This window comes from Notolabrus celidotus, chromosome 8 (assembly GCF_009762535.1).
Source record: "Notolabrus celidotus isolate fNotCel1 chromosome 8, fNotCel1.pri, whole genome shotgun sequence".
In the NCBI taxonomy this organism is placed as follows: Eukaryota; Metazoa; Chordata; class Actinopteri; order Labriformes; family Labridae; genus Notolabrus; species Notolabrus celidotus.
The window spans coordinates 15,107,537-15,126,193 of NC_048279.1; the positions used below are offsets into that span (position 1 = coordinate 15,107,537).

Genomic DNA, 18,657 nt, shown 5'->3' on the forward strand with positions numbered 1-18,657 from the left:
TTTATATCATGGCAGAAAAGGACTCCACAAGTCAATAAAAATGACGGAGTAAAAACGGTAGCAAACTGGTGTGCTGTCAGGGAAATATCATTAATTTTCCTGTCCTCTGTTTTTTCTCTTGCAGCACGGGATAGAGGATCTGAAGAGGACGCTGAATAAGGACCTCGCAGAAGGAAACGCGTCTCTGTGGCTGTTTCTCCTCGCCTGTAGGCCGACAGGCTCCACTATCCCAGCTGATGACTGTCCCTGAGGTTTTTGGACTGCAGGGCTGAGCGGGAGGCCTGTGATTTCGCTGAGGGGGGAGTCCCTGCGTGTATGTTGGTCACTTGCAGTTGCACACGCTCACAAGGACCATGTGGTTTTCCCCAAGGAGAAGTCGCCTCCCCTTGCAGAACTGGCACGGTGCCCACAGTTGCGCCGATTTCAGCGTGTCCTTGTGGGTGTTAAGCTTTTGTTGGTGCTTTGCGGCCGTCAGAGGTCAGAACTACCACCCCACTGTGAATACACAGTACGGGAAACTCCGAGGGGTGAGGGTGCCCCTTCCTAGTGAGATTCTAGGCCCGGTGGATCAGTATCTCGGGGTTCCTTATGCCGCCTCCCCGGTGGGAGAGAAACGCTTCATGCCCCCTGAGCCTCCGTCTTCCTGGTCGGGGATCAAGAATGCCACTCACTTTGCTCCCGTGTGCCCGCAAAACATTCACAACGCTGTGCCAGAGATCATGATGCCAATATGGTTCACCTTCAACCTGGATATAGTTACCACATACATTCAGGATCAACACGAGGATTGTCTTTATCTAAACATCTATGTTCCCACTGAGGATGGTGAGTGTGTGGAGTAAACAGGATGAAGGCTAACCTCTCCTGCTCTGTCTCTCTTCTGTCCCTACCTTTCTTTCTTCTTAAATTTTATGTCACCTCTGTGTTTTGCGCGGAGCATGACCTGTTGTCTGGCGCATGCTGTGTCGGTGTCCATCATCTCAACTTCCCATCTTGACTTGATCTTCCATTTTAGTCTTTTCATCAACTCTCCCCTTCCATGCCACTGTTAGAGGTTCCTCTTTTGATGACTAAATGATCTCTTAATGGGACTGAATAAAAATTACAAAAATCTAATCAGACAAGGAGCAGATTGGAAATACTCGGTGCACCTTCCTACCCTCACTGTCTTGACTGTTCTGGGGATATTAGCTATTAGCAATTAGCAGCCTGCCTCATAAGTGAATGAAATACTTCTGTAGGGTTGGTGAAATATTCTGTCTGGTACACGAGAGGCCTGTGGCATCAGCCTGACCTATGTAAGACCCTTTACTCTCCTTTACTTTTAACCAGTTTGTCCTTGCATGAAGCCAAAAAAACAAGATCAGGCTTCGTGCAAAAGGCAGACACAGATTGGGCTCCACCATGACGAAAAATATCACAAGTTCTAGATTACCAGATATTGACTTTTATAAATAACCCCATTGTTTCACCACTTGAAGGAGACCCACACAGGAAAATGGGCTTTGAATGTTAAGTGCTCTGAGACTGTCAAATAACACTTTCATTCATCAGATTACAAAACTTTGGAAAGCCTCTCTGCCTTCTGTGTGGCTGTAATGGGTCTTAAATAGAAGTGCATGTGAATATGGGCTTCCTGTGTCCCAGGATGCAGCAAATTCATTCCACCATTTTGGAATATTTCTGCAGCAACACCCCAGTTACTTTCTCAACAGGTCCTCTGTTGTTCTTGTTGTTTATGATGACTGGGAGGGCGGGAGGATAAGAAGGAGGAGGAGAAGGAGGAGGAGGAGGAGGAGGAGGAGGAGGAGGAGAAGGAGGAGGAGGGAAAGAGGGTGCAGAAGGGGGTCTGACTCAAGTCTTGAGTTGTTGCATGTTACATGCGATCTTTTTCCAGAGCTCTCTGTTATTTTGTAGTTTTTCCATTCATTTTACAGTCAAAAGAATATCCAAGGAATGTGCCAGGAAACCCAACAAGAAAATGTGTAGAAAAGGAGGTATGTAACAAAAAAAGTGAATGCAAAGAAAAGAAAAGGAAAGCCAACACTGGAACGAGAGAGAGGATTTGAAAGAGTGAAAGAGAGAGGAGAGTGATGGGTGCATCCTTCCAAAGCTGCCAATATCATCACCTATCAACTCCTGAATCAGAGTGCTAATTGGGATGAACGTGGGACTTGTGACTCAGATCAACCTTGACATGAGTGAGAGAGATGAGTGAGTAGGTTTGATGTGTTGTATGCATGTACGTGTGTGCGTGTGTGCGTGCGTGCGTGCGTGCGTGCGTGCGTGCGTGCGTGCGTGCGTGCGTGCGTGGGGGCGTGCGTGCGAGAGCAAGCTGAAGTGTGGTTATTCTATGACAGTGTGTCAGGGAGAGGAGATGTAAGTCCCTGAATAAATAATGATGTTTTGTGGAGAAATAGAGTTCTATGTATGTTATTGATTTAATCTGACATAATTGTATGGCTTCTTTATATATAATGTTCTTTATTCTTTGATTTTAATACATCTGATGATTAAATCAGAAGCACAAGTGCTGCTCGAAAATAAAACTGCTAGACTTTGTATGCAAAGAACTTTGCCGCTCTGACAGCACTTGAGACAACAGCTTATTGGAAATATTTGTCAAACCCGACACCTGCAAGCGTCGGAGCCTCAGACGTTGATTAAATTTACACTAAAAAGTGGAGGGCCGCCTATCTCTCTCTTAAATTTATGATTCAGAACGGTTCAAATAAAAGACGGTGGGTGTATTATATTGGAATGACAGCTTTCATCTATCCATGTGGTTAATGATAAAACCCACAGCCACTGAGAAACACAGTCCAATTTCATTAGCAGCAGCTAAAATCTCACAACAGAGCACTAATTTTCCAAACACGCCCGAAGGCACTGGAGGACCTCGTGAGTAACCTCAAGACTGATCCAGCGCATATCTTGCTGCACGGTAAAGATTCTGTTTCAGCTGGGAGACCTCTGCTGTTGATTTCCACGGAGGCAGCAGGCAGCGATTGGCCTCTCTCTGCGCGCTCCCACATTCAGCTTTGGTAAACCAATTTTGTTAGAGACAGACTGGCCCTCCAGGCACTTGTGCTTCTGAATTAGTCCCAGTTGTGGAATACACACAGAAATATCTCTTTAATATTCCCCTTCCACTTAGAATTTTTCAATTATCTTCCCCATGTTTGGTAATGAGAAAATGGTTTATCATAAGTTTCATATGTTGGTTTTGTGACACATTATTGTGCAGAGAAATGAATGTTGCATAGTTCCTCTGTTGCTCTAAACACAAAGGTTGTAATTTTCAGACTCGCTGGCTCTTTTTATTTCAATTGCACTGTTTCTGCTAATCTTGGCTTATGTTGAATTAGAAGAGCAAATGAAGCATAATTTATCCTTCTTAGGCAATGTAGAAAGCAACTTCTGAAGCATACTTTGGATATGCTTAAACGTTTCCAACTCTGAGGTAAAAGTCTCGTTTAACGAATTCAGAGTGAGCTGGGAAGCTGTTGAACAGTTCATCAGTTCTCTCATCAAAGGTTTTAATAAGTGTTGTTTCATTTTTCAGACCTGTGCTATAAAACTGCTAGCACTAACAGGGTAATATGTGTTCTAGCTTTCAAATGAGACTGGTATAATTCAGTAGAGTCATACACACTGAGCATATTCAGTAACAATAACACCTCCACTACCAATTTTACAACCTGTATCTCTATGAATGTGGTTCCTCTGGAGGAAAAGAGTGATTAATTTTCAGAAAGTATGGTATTTGACTCTTGATGAAATGGTTGTGTGATTGTTGCCAGGCAACAGTATGCAGCTGTGTCAGAGGCAGAGTAAACGGGCCTCTTAGCTTGCTTGAAGCACCTTTGTTGCAATTGTGATACCTATCAAGTGAGGAAAATACATCACCCATCAACCCCCGTCAAATGAATCACACCTGATCTTAGTGAGATTCTTCTGTTTTATGAGACAAGATGTTAGTGTGTGAAGATTTGTGCAGCGTAGAGCAAATATAAAACACAATCTGCACTTCAAGTTAAATGGAGTGTTAGTGGGACTATACACTTAAGAGAGATTTTTTGCTTTAATTTTTTCTCTCTGATACCAATAGCTAGACTTGGGTACTAGTGGATACTAAAAAAGCCTCTGCGGTATAAATAGTATATATCACATTGTTGAAAAAAACCTATTCCACACCTTTTTGCACCTCACTGTTATTTGTGAGTGGAGGTTTGGTTATGGATGGGATAACGTACAGAGAATAAGATGGCTATGAGCATTAGTATTCAGACAGGGTGACACAACAACTCTCTGCTTCGCATCCTGCTTACCCTGTCGGCATACACATTTGCGCAACAGCCTCTTCACTATACATTATCCCTCTTATAACCAGGCTAACAACTGAACTCTTAAACAAGTTGACACAAATACTGATTAAAAGATGATTTTATTGCTATTTAAATAAGTTGTTCATAAAGCTAAACTAAAGGGGTCCCCTTGATTCTTTGGTTGGTAATGCCTATTTGACAATGGATTCCTGTCAGTGTCCTTGCAGTAGGAACTAACTTTAAACTAAACATTTCTATTCACAGATAAAACATTTGCCTCCTTATTTGTCATAAATTACATCAAACTGAGCGTTTTCATTGAAGGTAACAAACAGGTAAACAGGGCTTCTGCAGGAATATTTATGTTGACATTTTTGTCTTCATTCAGCTTTCCTCTCTTTTTCAGAGCACTACAGTTGACACCTTTAAACATAAATGAGGCCAATGTCACAACTTTTAATATTGTTACTATTAAAATCACCACTTATGGTTTGAGTTTACACTGATCGCAAACTTAAAGATGCTCTCACCAGCTCTGCTGTCGTTCTCTGGATTGTGGGATAGGTTCTGGTTCTTGTTCTTCTTGTTCTTGTTCTTGTTGTTCTTGTTGTTCTTCTTCTTTCCTATCAGAGATGGTTTTGGTCCAATAGATACCCCCGCTGTTCTCACATCTGTGCCAGATAACTCCCATTATTTCCCCACTCTCAAGACCAGCCTCTGACAGAAACCAACATTTTTGCCACAATGTTAACAGGAAGTGAAGAAATGTGCCAGACTTCTTTCTGTGGATTGATTTGATGTGTGTGATCAGGTTGTCACTGGTGTTGATTTTGCCACTGAGAATTGCTGTTGTTATGGAGTTTTGACCAATCACGAACAAGTACGTATTTAACACAGCAAGGTCATTCTATCGTATGTCATATTCACTGAGACTTGCTTTCAACCTTAGATACTCCCTGAAATATCACAACCAACTCTGGTGTGTTTATCATAATTAGAGAATAATCCCCATCTTCATAACCTTTAAATCTCCGGCGAGAAACTTAAGTTAGACCTTAAATGTTGCCTTGACTTTGGTGTCCCTTTTGGACAATGCTTCTTTGCTGATTTTAAAGTTGTATTTTTTGATAAAATCTTGACCGTCAAGCAAATTAATCAATGTTAGTCTTTGGTGTTCAAATCATAAATGTCGGCTGTCTGTGCAGTGTGCTATCAAAGGCGTTGTCACCTACCCAGCAGCATGATTACAAGGATTCAAACGTACTATGCTGTCGAAGTTTTAATCTTCTCGCTTATGGTCTTGTTTGCTTTTGTGAGTCATAAAGAGGCATTGGTGTAAATTCCAGTCAGTTTTTTAGCCTGCCAGAAACTCCTCACTGTGGCTTTAAGGTTATAGTCTTTTCTATGGATCCTGCTTGGCATTGTGCAGAGAAACCCCATAATTTGCTGTTTCAAAGATGGGACTCATCTTCCTCCATTTTACAAGAAGAAAGCCTTTAAATCACACATAGTGCCCTGACAAATAATAGAAAAAGAGACTTGTTCAAAAAGAAAACAGAGGCCTACAACAGAATGTAGATATTCCCTTTTTCAGTATACCTTGTTTGTGTTGTGCACTGAGGATCGTTCTACAGTAAATTTGTCAGCATAAAACAAGCAGACAATTCGGCTTTGTTCAAGAACAATGTGATGTTGACACTGACGAGAATGTTATGTCCTTTCATTGACATGTTGAGAGCACAGAACCAGGTGTCCAAGATGTCCAAACAAGTAGAGAGAGGTCACATGTAGGTGGTCAAATGTGCGGGATCAGCATTACAACCGTCTCTCTCTCTCTCTCTCTCTCTCTCTCTCTCTCTCTCTCTCTCTCTCTCTCTCTCTCACTCTCTCTCTCGCTCTCTCTCTTTCTCTCTCTCTCTCTCTCTCTCTCTCTCTCTCTCTCTCTCTCTCTCTCTCTCTCTCTCTCTCTCTCTCACTCTCTCTCTCTCTATGACGAGCCCCTATAGCACACATACAGAGCAGTGTTGGAAATGCAGGCACTGATGCCTTGGTTCTAACACTCAGTCATTTTCTCTGCTCTGAGTCAGAGTGAATGGAGTGAAGAGGGAGGTAATGATGTGCAGGGACACAGCAAAGCACTATTCAGCCTCAGAGAGCTAGATTGGCTCGAGATGGGTCAATTTTGCGAGGACAAACCCTGATGAGGTCAATCTTTATCTTTAAGAGAGGTTTACATTGTTAAACTGATTGACAATCTTTAAAAGACATCTGTAAAATCACATCCTTTTGATGGGATCTTCATTGAGGCAGACTTTTGATGATACGGTGCACTCAGTGTGCTGCGTGCTGCCTGTTTATACAATATGCACATCATTTTCTACAGGGTTTTATAGCCCGTCTTTCGCTGCTTGTAGGCCGCTTGTAAAACCTGTCCTCAGAGTCCTTCATACTGGTCTCTCTGAATAAAAGAGCTTCTGAGAGCGCTCTGAGATCAACCTTCCTGACTCCCTAAATTCATCCCTCATCATGAGTCTATTTGAGATAAGTGTGCAGAAATCTGTTATACATTTTGGCTTGATTTGGACCACTCGACTATCATTCTTATGCAGCCCTCACAGGCAGCAGGCTGCCATGTGTTACGCAGCCCGGTGCCAGTACTGAACAGCCCGATCGGTTGCCAAACCTGTAGATTAAGTACCCCAGCAGAAACATTGGACATATTTGCCTCTTACCAGATGACCTCCAGATGCTACAGAGCTGTAAAAACTGCAAAAGAGCCCCAATCCTGGTTAGACTGCGTCTGGGCCTTTGCAGACAGTAACACACCATGCTAATCCCGTTCGTTGGCCGACTCAACCCTGCCTTGGGGAAGGAGGGGCTACTCCCTGAGTGCTGCCGAGGAAATCTGTTCGCCAAGCAGACAGCACAAAAACTTTCCAAGAAGACAAGAACAAATATTGGCTTGAACGATTTTGAAAACAGAGCAGATGTCCACTCTCTTTCCCACAGAAAATTTCTCCTATAATCGCTTATGATCATCTACCAGCGACTGTGGATGACCCGAGTGAGAGAAGGCTGTAATCAGCCAGCAGCACATCTAGCCACACTGACTTGAGATGCAAGACGCAACCTAAGCAGGAAGTTCCCATTCAGAGGCCTCCTGCTGCTGTGCTGTCCAGCTTCCCCGGTCATTCCAAGGCTCAATATCACTGTTCTGTTCTTGTTTATCCCAAACTGAAAGGAGAGGACACAGCCTGTGGAGTCCTAATGTCTTGTTAAAGAGGAAATACAATTTATTTGTTGTCTCTGGTACATGTGTTAGCTTAGACTGAGAGTAATGAAACATGATTTCCTCTAAAATGTTTCCTTTTAAGGAACTTAATGTTTTTCACATATATTTTCATTGCTGCACCATGACATGCATCATTTTACACATCGCCCATTTTCAATCCATTTTTGGTATCTGTGGTAGGTCTGGGATGTTATAAATCAGAGCTTTTCCACGCAAAATACAGTTGGCATGTTGCACCTGCAAGTGATTTTGGAACCAGCTAATTTAAGGAACCAACCCACACATTGATGTCGGTGTAATTGTACGCTGCATTTAGAAAATGTTCAGCTTTTCACTTTCAGAAAGCTCATTTGTTTCAGCAGCATTTCAGATGCAACACATACCTTTTCCTGGACCTACAACACTGATCAGCGATTTGAGTTTATGATGTTCAAGCCAAATTACTTTTGCGTAGTACTAGAAGGACTTTGGCGCAGTTAAACAGAAGTTATTCTATGAATTCTGAGCAACTAAAGCACTATTAGCACTAGGGGTGGGCGATATGGGCAAATAAATATATCTCGATTATATACCTTGAATCCTTGAATCCTTAACGATCAATTATTGATTAATCAATAAAAAAAATAAAAAATTTCTTATGTCAAAGACAATGCCAAATACATTTTTTCCCCCTAAATTAAATTTTCTACAGCAACAAAATGCATATAACTGACGGTATTGAATACGGATACATGTATAACACTGATTATCAACGATCAGGCTCATAAAAATATTCTCTGTGGACATACTCTTATAAAGTGAAGGCTCATAATACTAACATTTCTTTGGAGCCAGTAATACTCGATAATGTAAAATTGCACATCGTTAAAGCAACATTTACGATACTATCGTAGACGATATATATCGTCCATCACTAATTAGCACTGGATTAGTACTACCTGGAGACCTCTGGTAATTTCCCCCTGACGTCAGTGTTTGGTGTGGTGCATTAGCACTAGATAAGTAAAGTCTGTAATTTACTTGACTGACATTTCTGATTGAAATTATAGACACAGCATGAGATCCACCTTGTCTCTGGGGGCAGCATCACACTCAACAGCATATAGTTTGCTGAAAATTTATAAAAAGAAGACAACATCCACATCAGGTAAACATCCACAAAGAATGTGCATTGAAAACTTACCATAGATAGTTTACAACTTTAAGTCATCCCAAGGCAATAACATTATTATGCAAAACACACTGTTAGCACTACAAAGGTAATCAATCCATTTGAAAGATAGAAAATGTTCCTTACCGTATGCTGCAAAGCATGTACTCTATCTAATCACTGTTCCACATCTGGATCTTTGGATGGATTTCAGTGAATCTAAGTGAATGCGTCTCCATCATAGCTTTGACGGCAGACTTTTTTCATTGCTGAAAAGTTATGGCCAAATTCCACCTGATCTGTGTCTGGTCCGTCTCAGATCTGTCACAGGACCGAAGTTTATTTTCTGGTCAATGTTTTAACTTCCACTGGATCTGCTCTGCTGCATTCCAGCTAAGTTGCAGGAGTCCTACAGATCACAAGTTCAATGCTTCTATTTTTGCCAGATGCCAGAGCACGGAACAGGAAGTCAGCACCAAAACAAAATTAAAACATCTAGTTAACTTTCAGAATAAAACACTCCATCTTACCATTAGATCATGTTTCACTTAACTACAAAAAAACGTCATGATGAGCGAAGCTAGACCTGGAGTCAACAACAAAAACATAGATGAGGAGAGGAGTTGGACAATCTTTGATTCAGTAATTACAGCGGGAAAAAAAATTGGTTCGGAGACAGACTGGACACAGATCTGGTGGAAGTCTGATGTAACATTCTAGAAATCTGGCCATATAGAACAACTATCAGACCTAAGCTCTGAACAGTATGTGTAATAACCTACATTTACCAGCATCAAAACACAAAAAAGAGGATGTTTTAAATCGGACAAATTTAATTTAAAAACTCTTATACATTCATTTAATTATTAATATGATCATGCACTGTGAGACAGCACAGCAGTGCAAATCTGCTGCACTGAGAGGGAGAGAGACCCCTGTTAATATCATATTTTAACAGCGTTTTTAAATATGTACGGTTATAGAGCTGTCCAAAAATTTCTCTGTTAATATAATTTATTATAATAGCCTTCTGAGTAATATCCCTTGAGTGACAGAAAAAAATGTATTCCTTTTTTATTGTTGTTTTATCTCCATCCATAAATTATTTAGATTCTCTGATCAACATAGCACTACAGTCTCCATACTGTGTAGTGAATGATCCTCTGAATTTGCACCCAGTATACTGTTAAACATTCATTTTCAATGTCTGACGCAGCCTCCATCATTTTTGATAGTAAAGGGCCAGAAAAAGCTGTAAAGATTTTATTTAAAACCAAAGTAGCCCCCCAAATAACCACGATGCAGATTCAGACTGGACTGATATTATCAGAGGACCTCTCTGTGTCCTGAAATATGATCGGGAATTTGCCTGGGAATTTTTACATCACAAATTAAAGACATGGTAAATTCACATAAGATTAAAACACAGGCCCCCTCTGCAACTTATAAAAATCATCAGAGGTCCCTAGGTAATACTAACCCCGTGCGAATAAGGCTTAAGTTTGACATTAATTTAACGACATATGCTGAACATTATCTGGCTGACACAGTAATGGCTGTAGAATTTGTTATTTCAGCCATGTCTTCCCTTTCAACAGCTAACGCATTGTTCAGAAAAGAGTGCTTCTAATCTCAAGATTAAAAACATTTTTAGTGAATTTCTTTTCAAATGGAACATTAGAAAAATAGGTTTATTATGGTATCTAGCTGTGTCAATGTTCTATTGTCTGCGTCCTCTTTCTTCCCTGCCTTTGTCAGTGTTTTGCCACATTTCCTGTGAAAACAGTGGGAAACCAACAGCAGGATGTTAATCGCGCTGTCTGTGTGCTCCTATGCATACAAACAAATTAAGGCAACCACTTGTAAATACATTCCTTCATAAGCAGTTGAAACAACCTGCAGGATACTGTTAACTAGAAATCAGTGTCACAGACTTCATACCTTCTTTGCTTTGACTTTTATGAAATCAGTAAAGATGCCTGTTCAATTGTGGCATAACAAAGATTATGAGTAAGCCTAAAGCCTTGAGAGTCTTGATTTCTTTGTTCTAAGATGTTTCCAGGGTAGTCTTGGTCCCTATTATGGGGAATAAATGGTTCATTCTGGACAAAGAGTAGAGGTAGGATACCTCGCTGTGTTAGCTTGCTACCATACTCACAGCCATGCAGCCTCTGTTAACACATCTCTTTCTCTTATCAGACTCTAGACAGGCAGAAGGACAACTTGGCTGCCTTTTATTTGTTTCATTTTTATTTATTTAATTTTGGGGAACAGCTGACGCGCAGTGTGAGTTTTGGCTGTCCTTTACCGCAGGATTACAGCTTCCTTAACCTTTTAGCTGCATTCTCCATCATTCTCTCTTATGTGTCCCTCCCAAGCTGTTCCTTAACCTCTACACTGGGAGACAGATTGAGAGAAGTGGAGACAGACAGAGAGAGAGCAGAAAAAAAAAAGAGGATGAGATAGGGAGAGCAGACAGACAGGAGGAGCGACAGATTCAGGCACTCTGAAAGAGAAAAATGGCCACCTGAGGATTAGAGACTGAATATAACTGCTCCAAATTGTCAAGGCGGCAACATTTCACATTTCACTAAGTCCCTTTCCACATTGTGACCTTTCTGATATTTAACTCCAAGGCCCATCTATTGTCAGCGAACCTTTTTCCAGCAAAGGAAAGGCAGTTAACATTTAGCCCTCCACGATGTATTGAGTGAATTCTGGATTCAGTCAAACAGTCTCTAGAGCCTGAGAATAGCCCCTCTCTATATTTGTATGTGTGTGTGTGTTACATACGTGTGCTAGAGTCTATTCTTGTAAAAATCTACAGTCAGCTACTAGAATGCCTTTTGTTTGCAACACAATCCTCTTGAAATGTTAAATTTCAATACCCTTTGTGTAACAAGTAAGCCCATCAAATGTGTTTTCTTTGAACCTGATTTGATAAATGCGACAGGTTTCTATTCTGCTTGTCAAAGAACATGAATAAAAGCTGTTATTCTTGGTGCCGTCTGTTTTGAAGCAATGCAAATGTCTGCTCCCAGAGGCCGACCACGCACAGAAACTCATTAATTCTTTGTAGTTCCATTGTAATTTCATCCTCCTTCACTGCGGAATCACCTAAAAAGATCCAAGGTCAAATATAGGCTCTCTTGCTGAGTCACTGCAGATGTCACATGTTTGCCGTTCCTGTTATAGATCCAGCATTTGACACACAGGCTCAAAGGCAACACAATTCAAAGTGACAGAGCTTCCCTGTCGACACCTGCCATCCAATCTATGCCTGTCTGAAGCATTATCACTCAATAACCTCACTGTTTTACCATGTCACCAGCACAGTGAGCGCGAGAAGAACCGTAAACGCTAACAAGCTATAAGGAAGGCAGAGGAACCAGATGAAACCCTTTGGTTCAGGTTTTGGCTTTTATTCTGCTAAACATCTTTTTGGGTTCCCTAGAAGCCTGCATTAGAGAGACATGACATCTAATATCTTAATGACAGTTACTTCCCACACAGGGAAGATGCTCCTGACTGAGAACTGCTGCTGCTGCCATCAAATTGGCTTAGCTTTAAAGTGCTAAACCTGACAAACTCTAAAGATATGTTAAGGCTTTCTGTAACAAAGCACTAGAAAAGCAGTCATTTCCAATAGAAGCCAGCGCCATGAAGCTAAAAGCAGATGCCATACACACACATTACACTTTAAATCTTAGATTTCAGTGCTTCAGTTAAGTATTGAAGTCTTAAACAGTGAAAATTATTTTGTTTCCATTTTATTCCCTACCTTCTTTTTCAATAACTCATCTAGCAGTGACTCTGGTGCCTATTACAGCTCTCGCTGCTGGGTAGCCCCTGTACCAAGGCTTAAAAAAATATCTTTTCCCAGCCTTTCATAGCTCCTGGGCTAAAAATGTTCACACTAAGTCCCTCCCAAAGAGATCCAAGACCAACTTAAGTCAGTCAAATGGACTGCTAGCAGCATGGCAAACTGAGTAATTGTAACTAGCTAACACCAACTACAATGAGTATCGGTTAGCCGTTACTGGTACAGCTTGTTAGCTCTGCTACTAGCAGATAAAAATATAATCTACTTCTGCAAAAATCAATGAGTACTCTTTTAACTCGTGTTTTTTATTCAAGTTATAAAGCTTAATGTTTGTACAGTATTCATTGCCCCTAGAAGGGTCTGCCGTCAAACACAGGCACATGATGACATGACTTTGTCAACAAGTGTTAAGCAACACTTCAAAGGCGCATCGGGCACAATGGAAGTTCTGTAGCTTAGTCACTTCTTGTAAGGAAATTGCATTGCAAGCCTAAATCCATTTCTAGACAGACATTAGGACATTGTGAAACAAAAACATTGACCTCAATGAGATTACTGTTTTGGTTGTGCAGATGCAGACGGCTTTGAAAATAATGCTGCCTCTGGTGCTCTGTGTGGGATAGTTTTTGAAGTAGAGGTGTTTTCGCTTAATTTGCCATAAGAATGTATGTTTAAGACTGTGACTCATCCATTTCATTACATGATCCAATGACTATGCAGAAAGGGTTTAGCCTTACAAACTTAGCCAGCAAATGCATCTTACTATTGAGAGAGTTGAAAGCTAGTGCCCTTTCTTTACTAGAGATTTTTTCTACAACTTACAATAGTTCCACTTGAGTCCAATAACCTCTTGTTGCCCAAGAGGGGAACACAAGTTATGAGTGTGAGCTTAAAGTTGTTGTAGTCGTGTGATTGTGAATGCATGTCTAAAGCTAGAGAATCATAGGATATAGCAAAAGTGGACTATCCATTATACCCGTTATAGAAATCCAGTGGTATGAAGTACTTGAGTACTGTACTCAAGTACATGTTTTGAGTGTCTGTACTTTACTTGAGTATTAATTTTGGGGAGACTTGTTACTTTTACTCCACTACATTTGAAAGACAAATATCGTACTTGCTACATTTCTATGATTGTTCTCGTTACTTGCTACTTTTGCTCTGAAGTCAGCAGATGAATTTTCTTTTCTTTTCTAAAATTGGATCCAAAAGTCTATAAATTGTGCTTGTGTTGGTCTGCGTGTTGTTTGTCTAAGTGGTGTTGCCATACCTGTACATTGGGCATCTCCATGGTTGATCGTAGAGCAAACGCAGTGAAAGCATTGCTAAGATCAGTCAGTTCATTTAGTGGTTTTATTGATGGCTATGTGCGAAAGTATGGTGATTCTCCACCTGAGTCCCCATGGCTGTTCTAAACTCATGTTTGAGGTTTTTGGAATGAAGAATGATTTCTGTTGTTTTTAAGCTTAGCTCTGTTTAAGATGTCAAACTTCATCATGGCCTACAAAAGCATGTCAAGGCATGTAAGAATACTTTTGCTTGGTTCTGTATGAGTATTTTAATCGTGTTGTGCTCGTAGTAACTTAGTTGCTGTTTTTATTCTATGGCTGGTTGTTTCAATTATTGTCCCTATAATGTTGGAGCAGCAAATCTGGAAATCTTTAGCATGTGAGTTTCAAAGATATAATAATGTTTTCTAAATAAATATAACGCAGCAGAATGCACACCCATGTATTCTTGACTGCGCTCGTGCATTGGGAAAACACAACACTGGAGATGTTGTTAAAAAGTAGTTTGAATAAAAAATGACTTTGATTTAAGTGATGAGGTCATGCACTTTGTCCACCACTCTATAAATCTGATGGTTGGACCAAACAAGGTCATTGTACTGACTGGACCCACTGAGCTCAAAAGGCTTCTCCGTTTAGAGAGCTTGATTGTGCTCAGTAAATGTCACAACACTCAGCCTCTTACATTATGCAGAATATTCAATCTATCAATTAACAATAGATGAGGTATGAGGACACAGCGGTGCATTCATTTAAATATAAACTGTTTAACTAGTGCCCAAGCCAGAGTGGTTTGTTATACGGTATCTTCCTTGATCGTACCTTGCACATGTATAGGTCTTGACTTAGTGATGTGAATATCAAATATTATATTTTAAAGTCTAGTTGATGGCGTTAAGAATTGGTGCAAACTGGGTAGCAAACGGCTTTTATTTGGTCTCATAATTAATCATTTGTGTATTTTGTTTTTGTGTTTTATTGAGTTTGAATTTGAGTTTGATCTCAGACAGATTAGGGTCTTTCCTTTGGTTGTGCTCTGTGAAATATTCTGATGTCCTTGGTTAATAACACTGGAGTGATCCAACTGCTGCAGAAACAATCACTGAATATCTCATTAGGAGAGACAGTGTGCATATTTACCCGTTTGGCACAGCAGCATAAAGTCAGGGAATTTATTTGTGTGTTTTGGGTCAGGCTCAAGCTGAATACCAACAAAGCTTTCTGAGGAGGTACAGGTGAACAAGTCATAGATTTCGGTTTAAACAAGAGCCACACTCATTAATTTAATGGTTTGTGTTAAGAAATAACAATTTGTATCTTTTTCTTAAAGGTTAAGGTTCCACATCATACAAAATTAATGCCATAAAAATAAATTGCCAATTAATTCATGATAGCAAGGCAAATGTCACATCTGTCTCAACTGTTTAAAGTGTGTGAAAATACTAGACATCTTTTGGAAATCATACTGCTTTTTTAAATTACACTAGTAACAGCCATTTTGAATTTTTTATTAATTTGTATTCATGCTTACAATGACTGAAATGAAGAAAAAAGTCCAAGGTCACCACAATATTAGCTCTTCTGTATCGGGAAATTCGAACCCACAGTGGTGCTTGATGAAAGGTCAGTGCATCACCAAATTTACAAAATTCACCAAAACAAAATTTTCGTTGCTTGTTAGAAGATGATGGATTATTAAAAGAACTGACTGATGGATTGACCTCTGACTGATCTGCATTTGTATCCCTGCTGCTGTGGGCAACTAGATATGAATTTACATGGATGCCAAATTCTGCTGGCCCTGAGTCAGTGGAAGGTCAGGAGATAACTTGTACATTACATTGTTACATGGTGCACGGGCACCCTAGGGGGCCAGCGTTTTATACTTTATCCCATGTAGCACAAGGACAACAGCATATTGCTTATTGTTTAAGGGCTAAAGAAACAAGCTAAAGTAAGTGCACACATCACTGAGTTTACATGATACACGCAATCTTGTGATTTATTCAGATCTCACCACCTCAAGGGAAGATTCAACCCAGTGCTCCTGCACGTGCTTTTGCTTGAACAGTGAACCCCCAACAGTTTTCTGCATCCTCATTTTGAATTCCTTGTCTTACCAGTAACCATGTATTATGTTAATGTTAGTTTACTGGTCTCTTACAGTAGATGCTGAAATTGGAAAGTTATGTAAATTTAAATCCCAGAGAGAAAGAGAGCCACTTGAGTATTCTTTTAATGTGCCAAAACTCATGCTCAAAAGTCATTTCCAAAACGCAATTAAAAATTTCAAACTAGATTCGAGACCTGTTTGATTTTTGGCAACAATGCTTTAAGGTTGAGGTGTTGTTACCCTAATCTATATGATTTGATTAAGTGGCTTAAAATGCCTTTTGAACTGCCAGTGTGTATGACTCTTCTCCAAACATGCTATGAGGATGAGCTTTTGCTGACATAACCTTTTCCAAGGTAAATTGATTTTTTTAAGCCATGTATTTTTTTTATTCAGTGTTATTAAAATGTTTCTTTGTATCTAACTGTATGAGCTGTGACTGTTAACCAGAAATGGCCTTGACAAACTTTCTGATGAAAGGTCTTTTTTTTTTATTTAACACTGTCACACACTCCAGTGCTGCTTGTAAGTGAATTGCTTCTTTTCCCCTCTGTGTGTTGCCGAACATGTTATGTTGAATGTCCCTGTACCTCTCTATGTCTCTTCCTGCTTCAATAACAGGGGCCCATGCAAAAAAACAGGGTGAGGATTTATCGGAAAACGACGGTGATGAAGATGAAGGTATTTTCCATGGTGAACAAAGCTGGTGCATGATTTTTTTTTTCTAAAATGTCACAGTTTTCTGATCATTTATTGTTTTTGTTTGATTTATTTTTGTCTCTAATCGCAAACGCAATCATCAAGCACCCCTGTCTCATTACAACCTGTAGAGCGGTGTCTTTGATCAAATGTTTTTGTTTGTGGATGAGGTAGTGTTAGGCAGGCCTTGAACATCTAAATTCAGCTGATGAGAGGGGTGTTTGGCTTCAGAGTCAGATGGGATCTAGTAGCTGTCGAGATAACCAGGACAAGTTGACTCATTTTAATATCTCATAGTGACTGGGGTAACTCTTCTTGAAAAGGCAGAGTGAGTGGTGAGAGCCCCCTCTGAAGGTGTGGCCAGCAGCTGTATGTGTGGTGATAATGGCACAGGGAAAGTGAAGCAGCAGTGTAATATCAGCCAGTTCACCCGGCCTGCCAGCAGATTTAGATGAGGAGCGGCAGTTCAGGAGTGCTGCTGGAGAGGATTAGAGGCGAGAGGTGTAGAAAATGGGAAGTTGCTGCTCAGCAATCGCATTGTTCACTTTCCATATTTATCTTGGGATATTCCTGGCTCAGGGTGGATCTCTGCCGAGATTAGAATGAGAGACGATTCTTGTGCTGCAACAGAAACGGCTTAAGTCTCTGAATCTAAATCAAACCCTTGATATAGCCCCGCCCTTGTCTTCCTTCTGCAACAGTCAGGAAGGTGATGCAAGCATGATGCCGGGTATCAAGGTAAAGCCCTTGACTTAAACTCCTTTTGTTTTCCTGCACAGATTGAATTTCTGCACTTTTCTATACACAGGCATACAAGTGTATGTCTTATTGAGACCTCATCATATGTTTGAGGCATTAATCCCTTTTATGTGGCAGAAATATCGCACCAAATTGCCTCCGTCTTTGAATTATAAGTCTTGAATTTTGGGACTGCATTGCTGTGGGTACTGCCGGGTTGTAATCCCAGCTGAAGCCCACTAGTCAGCGTTCCTTCCAGATGTGTACGGGTTTGTAGTGAAGCTCTTTCTTCTTCGCCAGTGGGCTCCTCTCTCAGAAAGAATCCTCACGCTGGCCTTGATCACAGAGCAGGAAGCGTTGCCATGGCACCACTTTGACACACACAGGTGTTCCTTCATTCAAGCCCAGGGCGAGCTGTTGCATCTGAAGCCAAATTGCCTTCAGTTTCCTTGCTCGACTTTGCGTGTATGTGTATGTTTGTCTCCCCTCGAGCAAACCCACATGTAGCCCTAAGTCCGTTAAAAATTGCTGTCAAGTGCAGATCCCTTTGTCTGGCAGGTCTTTGCATGCGCACACAGTGGCTTGGTCTCCAAGCTGTTGTGAAAGACTAGCCTCACTGAAAATGTGACAAGTCTATTCTTTACAGAGCGCGACTAATGCTATTTACAGAGCATCACCGTAGCAGCACAATACGGTCCCAGCAGAATCTCTGCCACAGCACTGTAACTAATGCATGTGTGACAGAGTCAGCCATCAATCCCTAAATATGATCCAGAAGATTCTCATTGTTCTGGTGACTGTGTCTGTTATGATGTGTCATGGCCCGACGTATCAAACCAGTGTTCAGGGACGCCTGTTTGTTTCTGTGTAATTCCCCCATGTTACTACCTCAGTAATAAAAAGACTTCTCTCCTCAGTGAGGGATGGCTGAGTACACTGCAAAAACCACACAGTCCTTGTAAGCTGTCTTACATACTGCCGCTCTCACAAGTGGCTGTACTATTATTGCCAGTAATAGTGATCTCCAGTAGATATACGGCCTGCATTACCAATGAAAATCAAGTTCAAGGGCAAGCAGAATGAAAACACCAGCACAACTTCCACCCTGTCACTCCTCAGCTGATGCAACTCTCATCCACATATTCTCATTCCGTCCAGAGAGCTGCTGTCTTTTCTTTTTTACCCTGTCTAACCCCCTCCATCTCTCAGTCTGTTCATCTCAACA

At 40.8% G+C, this 18,657-nt stretch overlaps 1 protein-coding gene across 2 annotated transcripts in view; it reads left to right on the forward strand.

Moving 5' to 3' along the window:
• The window catches only part of nlgn3a (neuroligin 3a), a 274,566-nt gene that overhangs the window by 148,038 nt on the left and 107,871 nt on the right, over window positions 1–18,657 (forward strand). For both annotated transcript variants that reach the window (XM_034689946.1, XM_034689945.1), the window contains exon 2: window positions 125–825. In XM_034689946.1, the coding sequence (XP_034545837.1) occupies window positions 354–825 (472 nt within the window). In that variant the 5' untranslated portion in view covers window positions 125–353. The remainder of the gene's footprint in view (window positions 1–124; window positions 826–18,657) is intronic.